Source organism: Pleurodeles waltl, chromosome 12, assembly GCF_031143425.1.
Source record: "Pleurodeles waltl isolate 20211129_DDA chromosome 12, aPleWal1.hap1.20221129, whole genome shotgun sequence".
Taxonomy (NCBI): domain Eukaryota; kingdom Metazoa; phylum Chordata; class Amphibia; order Caudata; family Salamandridae; genus Pleurodeles; species Pleurodeles waltl.
The window spans coordinates 214127162-214145830 of NC_090451.1; the positions used below are offsets into that span (position 1 = coordinate 214127162).

At 42.6% G+C, this 18669-nt stretch overlaps 2 protein-coding genes across 4 annotated transcripts in view; one reads left to right on the forward strand and one right to left on the reverse strand.

Moving 5' to 3' along the window:
- The window catches only part of VPS9D1 (VPS9 domain containing 1), a 372961-nt gene extending 365876 nt beyond the window's left edge, over positions 1–7085 (reverse strand). The window contains exon 1 of the mRNA XM_069216666.1: positions 6796–7085. Within this exon, the coding sequence (XP_069072767.1) occupies positions 6796–6933 (138 nt within the window). The 5' untranslated portion in view covers positions 6934–7085. The remainder of the gene's footprint in view (positions 1–6795) is intronic.
- A 310-nt stretch (positions 7086–7395) lies between these two features.
- Positions 7396–18669, forward strand: part of ZNF276 (zinc finger protein 276) — a 227403-nt gene continuing 216129 nt past the window's right edge. Inside the window, exon 1 of one of the 3 annotated variants that reach the window (XM_069217212.1) lies at positions 7396–7915. In XM_069217212.1, coding sequence (XP_069073313.1) covers positions 7678–7915 — 238 coding nt within the window. In that variant the 5' untranslated portion in view covers positions 7396–7677. The remainder of the gene's footprint in view (positions 7916–18669) is intronic. The other 2 variants (XM_069217211.1, XM_069217214.1) reach the window with 2 other exon arrangements.

Genomic DNA, 18669 nt, shown 5'->3' on the forward strand with positions numbered 1-18669 from the left:
CAAAGCTGGTGAACGAAATTTACCATCCCCTAGTGCAATTTTCTAACATGGGTGGTCACTGGTGTTCATGGTCCAAGGACTGTTGTTCGAGTACATTTGCTGTCGCTCAAGTGGATTTTCTATTCGAGCAGCACCAAAATCAACTCAAATGGTTGCACCCTCTTGTGCGATGCACAGTGCAGTTTGCGCTGATTTTCAGCACTGCTCGTGATATCGGTGCTAAATTGCAGTGTGAGCTGCATATTTTCCACCCATTGGCGGAATCTCACAGAGTTTTTCTATAACTTGTCCAGACCTCCCCATGATGAATCCTATAGTGGGCTAAAGAAAAATGTGAATAACCCAACAGACAAGGGTGGCTGAAAGTCCATTATATACATATAATATAACTACAAAGAAGAGATCTTGGCTAACGCCAGACCTTAAAATTGCACATTTTAAAACTACAACATGAAACGGACGACACACTAGTACATAACACCTGCATTGTAATTCATCCTTAAATACGTGGAGGCAAGTAAAATCAAATGCATGACCCTCCCAGGTTCAAAGCCTACCACAGTATAGAGCTAAATAACCTTCAGAAATCGCTCTGCCATTACATATCCTCTGACCTCTCAGATCGAGCAGCCCTAGAACAGCCCAACAAGTCTTTATTTAAAGAAATTTTAAATTGGGGCAAATGTAACAATGTACTGGACAAAACCCTAGACAAAGCTAGGACTCAAAATCGAGAGCATCAACTAATTTAAGTACCATGAAAAGATGGGAAAATGTTGTTAGTGCGTGTAGTCCCTCTTTTGGATTGACCAGACAGTCACTAAAAATACACTGTTATGAAGGATCACAATGTTACATTGCGAACAAACCCTACATAGCTTGGGATTTGACCCTAACCATATATCAAAGGGCCAAAATATGAAACGCAGACAGGCATTAAATATAAAACACCCAAATAAAATAAACAAAACAGAAGTAGCAACAATTATATTAACAATACTTTATATAAAATACAGTAGTGCTACTGCTTGCATCCCTAGTTGAACAAGGCTCCCATTCTACTGTTGTTAATGTAACCCACCATATAAGGGTCATTTCCTCATGCAAACTGTGCCAGATTTATAAATGTGGATCAACAGCTTTATTTCAAGATCTACGATACCTATGACAACCAGTCAGCACAGCACTACGGAGAGACACTAACTGCCACAGGTGATGTCAGAGAGTTCAGAGGAAAGCTGAGCACTGACAAGGAGAAACAATTACTCTCCGTCAGTTATGATAGATATTTCCTCTACCCACAGATTCCCCACCTTTTGAATATTTCTCCACATCCAAGACTGGTCCGGGAACCTATTCTTCATAGCTCTTCTCTGATACCAGAAGGTGCTCTGTTTGAGGCCAGAAGTGATGTACCTGTGACATCGCTGACCCCTATAAAGCACATTCACCATTGTGGCAATGTCAGTTTCTCATCCAGTTTTTGGGCAACACAAAGGAAGCAAGATGAGATTGATATCAGGTAAGATATGTAGCCCTCAACAAAAAATGCTGGCTCTTTTTATTTGCTCCATGACATTCCACCAACAAGGAGGTGGGAGTAATCTGTGAGGAATTTGAAGATAGAGTATCCACCAGAATCAGCATTACCGAAGGTGAGTAACCTTCAGATTGACACTTCTACTTGAGGATTCCTCATCTATTGAAAAGATTCTCATGCAACACTGTGCTACGGGATGGAGGACCTTGATGGATAGTTATACGATGGCATTGTAGATTTATATAAATTGATACATCTAGATAATGTTCTTTTGTTTTATGCTGTCCCTTTTCATTTGACAACATAATCTATGAAAAGCTGGTTATCTTGCGGTAGTCCTTTGTATGATCAATATAAAACTTCACCATTCTTCTTAGATCCAGCCTGCGCAACTTCTTCTCGTCCTTCATTAGTATGGGGGAGGATAGAAAGAAGATAGCATAATGGATTGACCCAGATGGAAGCTGAAGAAAAGCAGCCCTGGCTCTGAAGGTTAACTTGTTGGGGTAGAAAGTGGTGAAAGGGAGCTTAACGCTTAGTGCATGCAACTCACTGATGCACCTGGCAGAAGTGACAGCAACAAGAAAAGACACTGAACAACCGTGAGTAGGCTCAAATGGGGACCCTATAAAAAAAAAACAGTGAGACCCAGATTTCATTCCCCACTGTGGCATAACAAAAGGAGCAGGAGGAAATATATCGGTCAGACCTTTCAATAAATGCAGGGCAATATAGGACTAAAAGAGGGACGGTTAATCTGGTAGACAGAGGTTAGTCAACAAGGCTGCCAGATACTCCTTAAATATTCCCACAGCTGTCCCTGGAACTACACAAGTAGCGCATGAATGACACACATTCTTGGCCCAGTGTGGTATCCAGTACTGCCCTAATGAAGAGGAGGCAGTGTCAGGACCCCGTGTGAGATTTGAGCACATTGGTAAAAACAAGTTGTAAAAAGGAATGTTGTTGACTGCAGATGTGATCATGTCATCTTCGGAGTCCTGGCCTTCAGAAGCAGGTCAAAGAAGTATGGACAAATTGGAACCTCAGCCTTCCCTAGATGGGCCACCACAGCTGGCATCACCTATGAGAATGCTCATGCTGTTGTCAGACTGAGAGGAAGGACCACAAATTGGTAGTGAGTCATGCCCACTCCTGTGGGACTTCAGGATTGCTATATGGAAATATGCGCCCTTTGAGTCGAGTGACACCATTCAGTCACTGAGTCTGAGCACCAACGGAAGCTGTGCCAGGAAGACCATCTTGAACTTCTCTTTGAGGTGAAACAGGATCAATATCCTGGAGTCCAGGATCGTAAACAGACTACCATCCTTCTTTGGAAGAAGGAAGTATCAGGAATAGCATCCTTGACCCGCTCTGGCACAAACTTTATGGCTCCCTTCTGAAGCAAGGCTGCCACTCCTTGCTGCATAAGGAAGATGCGTTCTTGCGAACAGTCTGACCGGGTGGTGGCGGACCCGGGTAGAAAACTGCTGGAAGGTTAGAGTATACCCCTTTTCCCACAATTTGTAAGACACACTGGTTTGGGGTTATATTCTGTAGAAAAAATGAAATTTTGACTCACTAGCCTTAAATGGACCTACAGTGGAGTGTTGCACGGTTCCTATTTTACTAATAAGACTGTATATTTAGGACGGAACCACCACAGAGTGTGGGAGGCTGAGTCAACCCCACACCGTTTGGCAGCTGTCCGCTTAACTCCTGGCTAGTCCCAGTGCCTCACCCAAACCTCCAAGCCTGTCGTATGAAAGGTGATTTATGGCAACCTGATACTCTGACTCCTCAGTGAAGTTGTGGAAACAGATCATACCCCTTTCATTTGGTTACGCATGCATGTGGGACACAAAATGTCAACTGAATTTCAATTACATTTATTGAGGAAGTTGCATTCTAGTGTAAAAAGCAACTGCTGCAATAATAAGGCCGAAGAAACAGAGCACAGTAACCAATGTTACAGCCAAACTGAAGGAGATAAACAACCCCGCCATGATGTGTGATTCTAGAGGACCTAGAATCCTAAATCTAAATTTAAGATCATAGTGGTTGTAACCCTCTGCCTGGCCCAACCTAAGGGGTTAGTCCCAACCCCATACCAGAATGGAATAGCAGGGGTCTGCCTGTTGCCTGGAGAGCAATCCTCTTGGGAAGCTGACGAGTCAGCAGCAGGACCAGCAAAGCGGTCTGTTGTGTGGTGTACGTCCCAGGACGGTCATAATCCAATTGCCTCTACCCTTCTTGGGCATATGTGTTGTTCATATAATAACCTGTACAGTGTTCAAAGAACACCTCTGTTATCAAGCTGTATCTTGAAGATAGAAACTGGCTCCTGGGCTGGCAATACAAGTTAATATATCATATATTGTAAACGGCAGCCTTGGACAGAGGTACAGATTACAGATTATACAATGGCTGATAAAATGTGCAATGTGAACTCAGCCTTCTAAGAAGAGGCAGCTAATAAAATATATAAAACAATTGCTAAAAGTAGGTCTGCTAAAAATATGAATAAAATGTTTATGACTGTAAAAAGCACAAACCACGGAATCTAAGCTAAGCTAGGGATGCTAGCCCAGGAACTAAAGGGGCCTTACAACAGGAGAACAAGAGCGGATTTCTTGTTGCAGCAGCGCGGGGCTGTAAATGTCCTGAGGTCCCCTATCTTTTACCTTTTTCATGACCCATGTATTGACATAGGATGAGGTTCTGGGACTGTTAAGTGAGAGATGCCTGATGGTGGCAGAAGTTGAGGCCTCTCCCAAAGCCTTGAAACTTTCACAACCCCTAGAAGTTTTTCCATTGCGTCTGCGAACCAAGGGATCAGGCATGGTAGAACCTGCCTTAAAACATTTCAAGGTGGAGTTGAACTTGCCTCCAAATAGCTTAGTGCCTTCAAATGGGAGGGCCATCAGTGAGGACTGAACATCTGAGGGAAATCCAGAACTTCCCAGTTTTTGCACCATATAAACAGGTTTTATTGCCTTTCCAAAGCTCAGCTGTTGTAAAGCAAAATATGAATAAGCAAAAAGGTAAATAATTATTAATTCATACAGCAAATAGGTATACTCTGTAAGAGTCTCATCCCATATAAAGAATCAGCCTAACTGTTATCCAGGAATGTTTGTGCCAGCCTTACCACAGATCTTCTTGCTGACACATGACCTTATTCATGACTTTCTTCAGGTCAATCCTGTCACTTCCACTCCTACCATTATGGAATTTACTCTTCAGCTATCAAAGGCATAAATCCAAGGAAGGACTTCTAGGATTAATTATCTGGAAAGTGTTAATTCCAGTGGCAGAACTGAGTGGTATCCGGTATGCTCATAACCTCTCTCCAATGGTCAGAGACACAGGAGTTTGGTCAGGAAAAGCAAGATGTATTAATTGACAATTGCACTGTCGTCATAAAGAGCAGTTCAAATTAGTTTGATGCTGTGAATGAAAAGAAGTTCAACTGAATTGCACCCCACTGTCTGTACCAAGGAACCCTTCATTATGAACACTTCCAGGAAGAAACCCAACACCTGAGTAGTGCCCCTTTCAACAAACATGCCTAGGGCCACTTTAAATGATAGCCAATTTAAACCACGGTATGCTAAATGTGACTAGGCAGTCTCTTAAACAGTCTTGAAATATCAAACAACATATAAATTGTAGCAGAGTATTGGTTGCATGCACCAAAACAACACTGCTCCTGATCTTTAACAATGAACTTTGCATTGGTTCAGGCAGCTCTGCCTCTTGATTCTCCTCGACCTATTAGCGGACTTCAACACAGTTATTCATGGCACACTTTTTGACACATTCAAAAATTCGTTGAGCAATGATGAGATTGTCCTCAAATGGTTTGAATCATACCTCATGCACAAGTCAGCGCCTAAAAAAATATTGTTCTTACCTAAACCTGTTACCTTTACTAAAGGGATCCCTCAAGGATCTATCTCAACCCTGACCTTATTTAAACTCTGCATGAAACCTTTAAGAATTGTACTAAGAATCTCACGCATTGTTTATCATCAATAAACTGTTAACACCCAACTGTACCTAAAGGTCTCCTCCCAAACTACATCTCTCACCTTGCCAAAACTCTAAAATCTGTTCAAGATTGGATGACTTTCCATCATTTAAAACTGAATATACCCAAAACTAAATGTCCTCCTCATATCACCATCTTGTCTCCTCTATCTATACTACTGATATCCTCAACTGTAAACCTACCATTGTTGACAGTTACAAATCCTTAAGAGTTGTCCTTGACAAAAGATTCAATTTACAGTAACAAGTTAACACTATTGTCAGAAATGCATGTATTCAATTGCATCTTGTGATTTTCCCTCCTCATTCCAGAGCAAGAACTCAAGATTCTGACTCAATCATTGATGCTGTCTAGAATCAACTGCTACAATTCTTGTCTGACTCGCCTTACTAACACGCATCTCACCCCAAAAAAGCAGTTTTACATGCAACAGAACGTTTTCAATTCGCAGGCCAAAAGAAACGGCCACGTCACTCCACTGGCTTCCCAATGAAGCCAGAGCTATGTAGAATACAGCGTGTATCACCCACAAGGCCATTCACACACTTACGCCACATGATCTGTCAGGTAAGTTTAGATCTCTGGTGGGTCTAGACCACCACAGAATGCAAAGGCTCTGCTTCTAGGATCCCGACCTTTAAAAAGACACGATTTATGGCAAAATCTTTATAGAGAGTGCAACCAGAGTCTGAAACTCTCTACTCTGTGCCTATGCGCCACTATCTCATAGGCAATCTTTAAATCTAAACTGGAACCCCTTCTAATCAAAAGACATGTTAGCAAATGTCTCTCCTTCCAACTTCGCCTAGTGAGCTATACTATTCACTAGTCTATTCCATGTCTTAAGAATTACCTATCTTGATATTATTTGTCACCTTCTTAATCTCACATGTTTCGTTACTCAGTATTTAGGACTACTGTAATTCCCTTGCTCAATATTTATGATTTTTCACCCTTATAGGTGTGCACTGATATTCCTTAATATCAGTGCACACCTGTCTTGTTTATTGTTACCCATCATGTATAAGTATGTAATCTATGTGCTTTATGTATTGCTATCGCTGTATTGTAAACACACTCTAAAGAAGCTGGGTAATTTCCGCGCTATATAATGCCGAATACTGTGTGGCCTGTCCCCTGTGGGTACGCCATGCTCCCACTGATCCCATACCTGGCCCTGCGCACCTGCCCTACCTACCCCCGGTCTCCCACTGTTGGTATAGCGAGTTGTCACCTTGTCTCGTGAGCTAGCGTCCAGCTCGACAGCGCCGTTAGCCAGCTTCATGGCAATCTGCAGCGGCTTCAGAGTCCCCTCACCCGAGAAAGCAACTGCCATCTCCGAGACGGGATAACACGATGCCTCACGAAGCCGGATGTTTCCGACTGTCGCTTCGGTCTCAGGCGGTACACAAACATTGACGTACTGCGGGGCACCGGCACTTCCTTTTAGAACGCTGCGGGGAATGTGCGCTTCCGGCCACTCTGCCCTAGTTGTTAGAAACCAAAGAAGGGCAAAAACAAAATAAACACACTGGAAAAACTGTAAATGGTGCAGATGCAATCAACTGTTAATGAAGGCGTAAACTCTAGTTATACCGGGTCGCAAGACGGAATAGGGGACGAGGTCACACAGAAAAAGACAAAATCGTAATTGCATAAATTACAATAGTAGACGGCGTGGACAAGAATCAATTAAAACACTGTACAATACGCTGCCCTTGCCGGAAGTTCCAGCCAATGAGGAACTAGCAAGGGTTTTAATAGCCAATCGCAAGCTACGGTACACTCACCGACCTGCAGAAACAGCAGCCGTTTTGCAGACGTCCCTCACCAGCCAATGCGTTCGCGAGTATTTCCCCAAACAACATAGGGTTTCAACACTTTCCCACCAGTAATATCTTTCTATTTACCAGCTTGTGAACACCTGGATATCACATTGATGTGCGTTATTACCCAGCAGTTGTAGATACAGGAAGTACAAATATCGGTTAAAGTAGTAATTAAGAACAGCTACTTTCAATCTCAGGTATCGGCTGTTAAGTACCTTTTTGGACAAGGGGTCGTCTTCGAGGCACCTCCGATGAAGAGGGACCGTCGCGGTCGGTTCTTGGCAGGCGGTCTTTCGCGCAGACTGGACCGCCAGGCGGCCGCGGGCAAGCGGCGGGGCGGCGAAGGCCTGAATATTACTCGTTCCCTCAGGGACAGAGGTGAAAGCCGGGGCGAACCAGAGGCTCTGTTTGAGGAAACCGAGGTCCAGGTACCTCTAGGCTGGGAGGCCCCAAGCGAGCAATTCCTGGAGGATGGGGTCAGCGATGCAGGTGAGACTAAAGGAAGGTTATGTATAGCCCAGAAGAAGCGAATGTTCTTTCTACGTGTTTGTGTGTGTCTTCTCCGTTAGTAGGCCGTTTCCAGGTCCCTGGGGGTTGATACCCACCTTCTTTATTACTCATCACTCTACTGTATCCGAGATCTTCCTCTGATATCTGAGGGATTATCCTCCAGTGAGCTGTACTGCACCATCCGATTCTTAACACCTAGGATTTTTGTCGTGGGTACATTCTTCTCTAGATATGCTACTGCTTCTCTGTTCATTTACAGTTGTTGTCCACGTCTTTATTTATTTGGTTCCCTCCTCTCCTGCAGCTGCTCCATGGTAGCCGAGGTCATCCATTGGTACTTGTAGCTTCATCCTCGACAGGCATGCACCTTCCACGCCCCTTTAGCTGACGTCCAGTCCACCCCTCTGGCACACTTTCTTTGCCTTTATCACTCAGCAGGGGCTTATCCTATAGGCATGCATATGTAATATCCTTGTTATGCGATGTGTGTAATTTGAATTTCATTTAACTTTGTCAGAGGAATCGACTAAATTCAGTGGACTTAACTTTACTGATATCTGGGTTTCTATCTAGTACCCTGACATTTACAGGAAGTGACTGGGTTCGCAGTCGCCCAGTGCAAAAATGAGTTCCTCAACATGTTGCAGGTACGTTTATGCGATTTCTAAAACCACAACCTACCAGGCGACATCTTTCATTTATTTGCCCCCAGCAGCCGGTGGGAGACTGATTTTTGGTGATTTCCCCTTTGCACAAAGGTGGACACTAGGTCAGAAGTTGGCAGTGGTCACAGAGATGGTTTCTGCAGCAAGGGGAGGATCTGTTGCGTCTCAAGGACAATTGGAAAGCTAACTTGACTGAGGAAGGTTTTGATGATGCTGAGTAGGGGTGAGGTGACATTTTCGCTAAGAGACTATACAGTGGAGGAAGGTAGAATGTTGTCTTTGTAAAAGGAAACCTTGAGAGAATTCAGGATGTTGGGAAGTTCACTGTGTGAAAGGAGGTTGAAGACAATTCACTGGTGATGATATTGGTTGATTCATGACATTGCAGTAGGCCAAGTAGGAAACAAAGTTGCACACCCCAACTAGACAGCGCAATAAAGACTATAAAAAGAGTCAAGGCTATTGTAAATAAGTTGTGAAGAATTTACAAGGAATTATATTAATTATCAAATGGCTTTTGCTTATTTGGTGAATGTTAAGCAGACTTACTTATCTAAAATACGATGTGAAATAGGACGCAAAAGACCCACAGAAAATATTCTTATCAATTTGGAATATTTCTGTTGTGAAATAGTAAGGTGTGAATATGATGACTAAAGTGTTGTGAAGTTGCACAAAAGATTGACACGTTTCATGCGTGAAGGAACTTTTTTTAAGGCTGAAAAATATATGTACAATCGGTATTTACCAAATCACCCAAATTAAGAAATGACAGACAGTACAGAAAGATGAGAATCGTTACGAATTAGAAAGTAGTGAAAATGATTGGATCAAAGTAAAAAAAATGAGATGTGGTTATGAGGTATGGCTAAAAGTGTAGTACCCAGGTCTAGAAAGCTAGGGAAAATTCATAAAACACATGAATAGAAAGAGAAGATAAAAGTAAATATTGTGCATGTTAAAATGAAAGGCATGACTGAAATATCAAGGGAGTGTCCGTTATGGATTAGCCAAGGATTGCAAGAAGGCTGAGGATAAGGGAATCATGTATTGAAAAGAAGACATGGTGTCTTGGAATGCCAGGGAAAACCAGCCGTGTGGTTACATAGAGTTGTATAGACGAGATATTTGATTACAACACAATTGATCACTCGCCTTAAAGTTCATATTCTTGGCAAAAATGGCGAATCAAGATTTGAAAATATTAAACATCAAAGGTTTACAAACCTGAACAGTCCCAGTTTAGTCCATTTCAATATAAAACCATTAATTTTCGTCACAATTCATTGGAAACTCTAACTAGGCAAAAGTCCAATTTAAAAATATACTCCCAAATGTAGTGAAAAAAGAATGAGCAGACATAAGTATATGCTAGCAGTCTGTGATTAGTAAGCCAGTATATATGATGTAAGTAAAAATAAAAAGGGGAAGTATTATAAACTGGCAATGATATTAGAAAGGAGGAAAACGAAAAAGTAAAAAGTGGTAGAATTTGATACTTTGCATCTTTGGATCTTGGTAGTTGACGAACCCACACATTTAATTTATGTAAGAAGTGCGAGCATTCAGAGCAAATGAAAACACTCCACTTAAAATTTGATGAAATTAAAGTGTTATAAACTGCTCTGTCACGTTGGAGAGCCCTTATGGTCTGGTAGTACTTGCAAAAATAGGACTGAAGGTTATGAATTATGGTGGCTGAAATCAATCGTTTTTAAGTAATATTCTGGTAAAGGACACTTCACTCAAAATTAATGTTTGTCTTTTTGAGTAAAACAGTGCAGACTGAAAAAGAATCCGTAAATATAATTCCCCCTACTTAAGTGGTCCAGGACCAGTGCTAAGGAGAAAATGACTAGTCAGTCAAGTGAGGTTGGCAAACAGACATACAGAAATGTGTACATGAAGAAGAGGCAGAAGCAAAATACTGTGATTCAAGTAACCGCATATCAGTGGTCATCCTATAAGACTGTCGGAAATAGTAGGGGTAATGGGGCGGAGAGCAAATGAAAACCACAGTCCACTTAGTTAAGTATATTGAAGGACAATTGTTGTAGAACTTGACTAAGAAGTAGGTGAATGAATATAACGGTCTGTCAAGTTGGATTTTGGACTGCGTTTGCTTAATACCATCAATGACATATAAAGACTTTGATTGTTAATAAAATGTCTTGGTAACTTTTCTTAACCAAGTTACATACACGTGATTCTTAATATTGTCTTAATTGTGCTTTTTGAAGTGTGCAACTTGTTTTTTTATATTGTTTAATTGTATCTTTTACACGGCAGACCCTCTTGTGCCAGCCACTTAATCTTCTGAATTATTTCCTTCTCCCTTGATGACTGGGATCTCCTAAAATATGATGATCACCTACATTACATAACATTTCACGAATACCTACTAGATTGAAAGAGATCAGAGTTGATATGGAAATGTGATATATAGGGGAATGTCACCCGGACGTGATTAGATCCAGCAGGAGGCTTGGGGTAAAAATGGCACAATACAGAGGCTGCACAATACAGAGATTTCTGGGAGACATTTCATATGTTTTGTTTCTAGACTCAAGTGCATTGTGGTCTGTGTAAAATGAATGAAAATGCAAGAGGAACATGGACTGCAATGTTCACCTCGCCTCTGGTTTTGTCTGCTGTTCAAATAAGACCTACTGAAGTGATATACATTTGTCTTGAATCAAACACAAGCCTTTCCTCTCTCTCCAGCCTATATGTACGTTCCAAGTTTTTATACACTGACACATCATTTAGGGGGGTATCTCTAGAAGCAATCACCTGAGTCACACACCTACTAAGTGTAATCGGCTACTCCTTTCAGCGTTAGTGTTTTTTTGTGGAATGGTGACATTTGAGTGCTGTTAGAAAGGGATAGACAACATAGCACATTAGCAAAAATAAATCTGAAGTTGTCCCACGAGCTGGTTGAAAAATAGAAAACCACTCCTCACTTACCCAAGTGTCTTTGTTTCAAGCTTCAATGCATTGTTGTTTGAAAAAAATAGAAACATCACCTGTAATAAGACAATAGCCCACCCACCTTCCTAGCTTGTAAGTGCCTCGTTTCTTAAAACTATAGAATCACAGGAAACCATTTTGATCAGAGGCTTGTTCATTTAATTTGATGTTCACAGACTTCCCAATGTTGTAAAAGATGGGACATCTCCTGTGGTAGAATCTGCACCGTCCTCTTGGGCATGTAAGTGATCTGCTGTCTTCTGAGGAAAACTTTGAGCAATGCAGTACATTTCTTTGAAAATTTCTGCCCTATTCCTCTATTTGTTAGATACTTTCTCCAAGCCCATTTTTTTCCATAGTCTGTGGTACAAGTCAAGTGCCACCAGGGGTTATAACTACCTTTACCTGCCAATAAGTGTTTGTTTGGGTACTAGCAAGATTAAGATGACAATCCTCCTAGTACTCCTCAACAACCCCCATTTGGTCTCTGGTGTTCACTTCAGCAAAGCATTCGTTGCCAAGTAAGGAATTCTAAAGTTGCTTTATTGAAATATGTTATCAAGAATTTATCTCCAGAAGCAATATATTTTAGGACTGTGCCACAATATTGGGACATTCACCTTCACACCCTCCAAAGCTGTCATACTGATTTCAACATATCTGTGCAGATTTATTGGCATGTAGTGCGATTTGTTTAATATTTTGAAGTTGGCTTCCACCCACTACCCTTAATTCTGTCCTATAAAAGTGACTTATGATGTTAGCCTATTCCTCGTCTGTTAACGAGATGTGTATTCCCTTCTTCTGTGAACTCTGAAAACTCTATTTGACAGCTTTGGCAATCATAGTACAAGCTATATTTTCAAAGTCAGATGTTTATCTGTGTCACCAATTTGTAAGAGCTTCTCGGAGTTCCCTCGTTGCTCTGCCCTGATAATGTTACAAAGTCCATTGGCAAAGTTGTCAATCAAATAACCTCTCATCATCTCCAGGCGTAAGCCAAACCTAATTTTGTTTAAGTGGTTTAATGGTGCTAAATAGGTCTCCTCACTTTAGACTTCTGTTCTTTTCTCAGCTTTAAACACCTCCCTAATCATTTTGGTTGAAAATCAGAGTTCCCGAATAGAAGAGTGAATGTGGAAAGAAAACCTGTTAACCCCTTTGTGTTATTAATCCTTTTCCTGACCTTTAATATTGGCTCTGGGGCTGCAGACCCCAGTGCCATTTCGGCTCTTTAGATTTTCTAAATACGAGTTCTAGTAAAGACAATCCTTCAAGTGCATGGTCAGGAAAACAACACTGTTTTGATTACTTTCTGTTCTCGACCACTTCCGCATATTCTGTAGCTGAATGCTCTATAATAAGAAATGAGATCCAGGATGCCCACCCCTTATTGTTTTATGGTACATAAGGGCCCAGCCCTTATAGTTCTCTATTTGAGACGAACCCCCATTTTCTCCCCATCACATAAGAAGTTAAGACATGCCTTTTGGAGTTGGGCAAGGGTTCAGCTAGGTACATGAATTGATAAGGGCGAGAAGAGAAATAGAATCTTTTCAAGTCAAGTCAAGTCAAGTCAAGTCAATGAGGTCTTTATTCGATATTTCATCATAAAAGACATGCTATACGTCATAATACTTATAAAATTACCAGTGCTAGCAATTAAAACAATAAATACAATATTTCATAAAAGCTACTAATGCTTCATTTGTTAAATATTTTAACATATTAAAAAAGGAAATACATTACTTTAAAAACTCAGTTCTAAAGTTCAAGATAATTTACTTATCTAAAACATATAACTGTTTTAGTAGTTTAGAACAAATTATCCATGCCCACCCCAGGAATTTGGCCACCCCTATTGCTATAGTAGGTGAAAGATCAGTTTTAAGAATCCTACAAGCAGTCTCGGCCGATTGAGTGCCCAGACTTTTGCATAGGGGTACCAGCCACTTCTTCCTTGGGGCAGCATATAATGGACAGACAAAGAACAAATGGCTCACATTTTCCCGCATTTCAGTACACAATGGGCATTTGTCTGGGCCTCCAATGCCCCAGGTTGAGGTTAAACACCTTAAAGGTATTGAGCCCACTCTAACTTGGTGATATAATTTGCGGTCCATAGGTTTTGTAATAACATCCCAATACATTTCAATTGCAGAGACATCTTTCACGTGTACAAATATTGTTGTAAGGGAACTACCTATAAGGGCTGAGTGTCTTATGCCTACCACCCATTCCCAATATAGTTGTTTCAGCTCTTTTTTTGAAGGAAAAGTAGCTGAGTCTAGGTTGTGCCAAAGGGCACCTAGACCCATGGCACAAAGGGTGGTTCTAACACCCTTAAACCAACCAATCTTATAGGATCCTAGGGTGTCCCTTACCTCGAGGCATGCTTTCGCATATAATAACAGCTCTGGGGTAGACCACAACCTCCGCCAGAAGGCCAAGGGCCGAAATCTGGCTTGATCTTCCACCGGTTGGAGCCCAAGGTCATAAAGGAGCGGGATGCGTGGGGATGACCTCGGAAGACCAACCGCCCCTCTTGTAAATCTATTTTGGGCCAGCATCAGTTGGTCCAGATTGCTATAACCCCAAAGCTCTGCCCCATACAAGACTGAGGGAAGAATTTTTGACCCATAGATTTCCATAAGTGGGGACATCGGGCGGGTAAATGATCTTTTATATTCCTTGAGAAGGGCACCGCCTAATTGAACATGTTTAAGTGCTTGGATATCAATCTGGGGTTTCCAACTAAAATTATCACTAAAATGCACACCCAGATATGTAAATACATTAGTTTGCTCAAGAATAGCACCACCCATTTTAACCCTTGCCACAGTTTGTGTTCGACCTCTTAGTACCATGAATTTTGTTTTAGAAACATTTACTTCTAGCTCATGCTCGTCACAAAATAACTCAAATCTGAGTAGGGCCTGCTGGAGCCCTTGCCTTGTCTTTGATAATAACAAGGTATCATCCGCGAACATGAGCAATGGTACTTTCATTCCCGCTATCTGGGGAGCATCCGTGGGATGTGTTGCAAAATATTTGGTAACCCCGTTGATAAACAGGGAAAACAAAGTGGGAGCCAGGACACATCCTTGTCTAACACCTTTCAAAACATGGAACCTGTCCGTAACCTCGCCAGGCTTACCCCAGCGGACTTGGGCATAGGTGTATGCATGAAGATTCATTAAGAGTCGCACTATAGCCCTGGGCATTCCCTGTTCCAGTATGCAATCCCATAATTTAGTCCTAGGGACCAAGTCGAATGCAGATCTTAGATCCACAAAAGCTGCATACAACTTGCCCTTACCTAAAAAAACTGTTTTCCAATATAAAAGGGCAAAACGAAAGGCTTGATCAAGGGTGCTTACATGAGGTCTAAAACCCGCCTGCAACGGAGTCAAAATATCTGAGTCTGTTATCCATTCCTGTATCCTCCCTAAAATGAGGCGCTATGATTTTTTGGATCGCATCAATAAGGCTGATAGGCCGGTAATTTGAGGGTACTGAGCGATCGCCTTTCTTGTATATAGGAAGGATTTCTGCCCCATACCATGAGTCAGGAATTTTAGCGCCTGCTGCAACTGCATTCACCAGGTGAAGTATATAAGGTACCCACAGGTCCTGGTCTTCCAAAAAAATGTCAGCTGGAATACCATCTGGGCCAGGGGCCCTCCCTTTGGGAATGTTTTGCAGGCAATTGGTAACTTCAGTAGCTGAGAATATTAACGGCTCGACGGGCTCAAGACAGTAGGGTATAGTCACTTCTACTGTATGACACTTAAACTGATCCTCAAAATTTTTTACCCACTGATGATTAGAGACAGAAGCTGGACTATAGTGGGCGTCCTGCGAGATACCCCATTTTATGAGGTACCAAAACTGTTGCATATTGCGTTTACCACAGGCTTCTGACAGCATAAGCCAGCGTTCCTCGTCCCACTTTTGTTTTGCTTTGCGTTTTGCCTCATTATAGAGTTTTCTACAAGATCTAATCTGGCTATGATTTTTGTTTTTAATAGCCTCAAAGAGAACTCTTTTGGTCTTGCTACACTCTTTATCAAACCAGGTAGTGGATGAATATTTCTTGGTCCTAGGTTGTTTAGGGATAAATTTGATGAACAACTTTTTAAGTTCCTGAAACAAGTCAGAATGGGTACGTATAAGTTCGCTGATAATCTCGTCCTGTGAGCCACAATTGTTTAAAAGCTCCACAGAACTAGATACTAAGGTTCTTATCGCCCTGCGGGCCCCAGCGTCCACAGCTATTTTGGGCCAGCGTACCCTGCGCGTATCATTGCTCACAATGACCTCTTTTTCTGTTATATTAGGACCACTGCCCTCAGACCTCTGAAAGCTGGAATCCCTTAAGGTCAAAACCAGCGGATCATGATCGCTCTCTGGGCGTTCCGTAACTAGCATATCAACAACTGCAAACCACTGCCTCACATCGACCAAAATATAGTCGATACGACTACTGTGTCTGCCGTTGTTGAACGTATGCCTGCCCTTCCTATCTGACTTGACCCTTCCGTTAACAGCTCTTAGACCCATATCCAGGCATAGCCCCTTGATATAGGTGGCTGAGCTCGACCACTTAGCAATCGGAGGTAACTCGAGCTGGGGAATACCCCAGGATAGATCCTCATCCTCAGTGAGCGGGCCGTCCTCAATACCCAAAGGCTCAAAACAAGTATTAAAATCCCCCATCACAATCTTGTGGCCATCGGTCGTTGTTCCTGATAGAATGTCATCCAACAGGAGGAGGGTCTGAGAAACCCTTCCTCCCTGGAGGCCCCTGACATAAATATTAACCAACAGGATGTTTGTACCTTGGTTGGACTTTATCTTTAAGGCAATTATGTCTGGACTATCAATTGTCACTTCTTCAACTCTTACACCCGCACTTTGGCGGACCCAGATTGTAAGACCTCCAACAGGACGCCCTTTCTGGCCTCTAGTTGCTGGCTTGCTAAAGTTCAGATACCCCACCCGAAATATCGGTGTGATAGCCCATGTTTCCTGGAATGCAATTATATCGCCCTGATCAATGAAGCCCCTCCAATCAGGAATACACTGGCTGGACTCCAGACCGGCTATATTCCAGGATATATACCTTGATAACAAATCAACAGGCTCAGCTAAAGCAGAGGGTGAGTCCGTACTAAGATTGGGTAATGCAGACAATGTACCAACAGGGGTAGTGTCAGGAATATAACTTTGATCTGTGGCAATAGCCTTCCAACTTATATCTCATATGTGGGGGGATTTCAATATAGTTAAATTAACTATTTCTTCTCTACCGATGAGTCAATCATTCTCATCTAGGCAGGATAACGGCCCATATCTCCCGGCGGTAATCAAGGGTTCAATGCTTTCTGGTGCGAACCAACCCCTGGGAGGGTTAATGACATTTTTGTTAATCTGGGAAGGCACCTTCACCTCGGGATACACCGTAGGATAAAAATCTAGTAGTTCCCACGTGACTATTGGTCCATCTGCAAGTTGGGAGCACCAACCTTTCAAAAATGGGACCACATTAATACTCCTGAAATTAACTATTACCAGATCACCTGGGATATCTTTAATCATGTGGCCAAGCCAACCCACCCTTCTCACATTTAAGATTTTACCATCAATGGTAGGGGGGAGGGGTCTATTCTTAGTAAGCCAGAAGGCTACTTTGTTTTTTAAGTCATTGTAACCTTCTTTTTTTTACCTGAACTAAGTTCTGGGACTCCTGACAATATACATACAAATGGAGCGGCCTCCGGTGGGAGATCAATCCTAACATTATAATTATTGTTGTGCACTCTTGCTTCCTTATGGACTCGAGTTGGTTGAGGCCTACCCTCTAGGGACCCTCAAATCACTTCGGGTTCCCTAGGTATAGTGGGCTCCGCCTCCAAACTTGTTTCGTTACATGGGGCTTTATGTCTTAAACTGCTGCCCGCGAGTATTGCCTGCTCAACACAATTTCCAGATGGTAAATCTAGAGGTACCGTTAGTACATCTGCTGGTGTCGATGTTGCTTGTACCCTCAGACTACGAACCTCTTGGGTAAGTACTTCAATTTTCAGCAATAATGTGCTAAGAATTTCAGCCCTTTTTGTCACTAACTTATCCTCTACTGTAGCCAGTATATTTTCTATATACTGCCTGCTATGACAGCAACCCACTGGCTTATCAGATCCCCCGTCTAATCCTTTAATTTTAATAGTATGGGTTTTTGCTTCAGGGGGCTTTCGAGGGTTGCTGACCTTCCCCACTCCTCTTTTGCCCAGCGACTTTCTACAAGCCCTAACTGCTCTTGCTGGTTGGGGGGGAGTCACTGCCATAACCACGGGGCTCTCGCCAATTATATCCGTTGAGTCTAAGGGATTAGAATGTGTCTGTGCCTCAGTTAGTATCATATCCTTGTCAGTGTTGAAGCCCAGATCCTCAAAAGTAGACACTATATGTGGGGAGGAACTGGGGTGTGTCTGAACGGGGGAACCTCCTTTCCCTAGAGAGACTCTGCGATCGCTATTAATCTTTTTAACCACCTTAACCAGGTACTTATCAAGCATAGTAGCCCCTAGATTTTTGGCGGAGTTATTACAGTTAGCCATCATAGGTTGGTTGCAGTAAGTACCACCAGCTATAATTCAGCAATACAAAACACAAAACCACGTAATCAAGATGTAATACAACTAATTTACAGTTTTGGGCAGAGTCCCGTGCCCAGTCCAGTCTCTTCAAGCCTCAGAGGGCCACAGAGGACCCTTTACCCGGCGCCGCACGCCCCGCGGTGCGGTGTACCTTGTTACAATTTAAGGGCCCGGGCCCGAGGGGCGTAACAGCACTTTCGCGCCACTTGGCGCACAGGAAACCCAGAGGATTCTGGATATTGTAGTCCTCCCAGCGTGTTTTAGCAGGCAGCCTACAACGGCGGCGGCCGCGAAGTGGTGGTCTGAACCGGCAGCCCTGTGACCTGCAGGGGGTGCGCGGCTGGTTGTCTCCGGTGCCCGGGGTCTGTCTCTTGTGCCCGGGGTGTGGTGCCCGGGGTCAGTCTCTGATGTGAGTCCTGTCTCAGGTGCCAGGGAG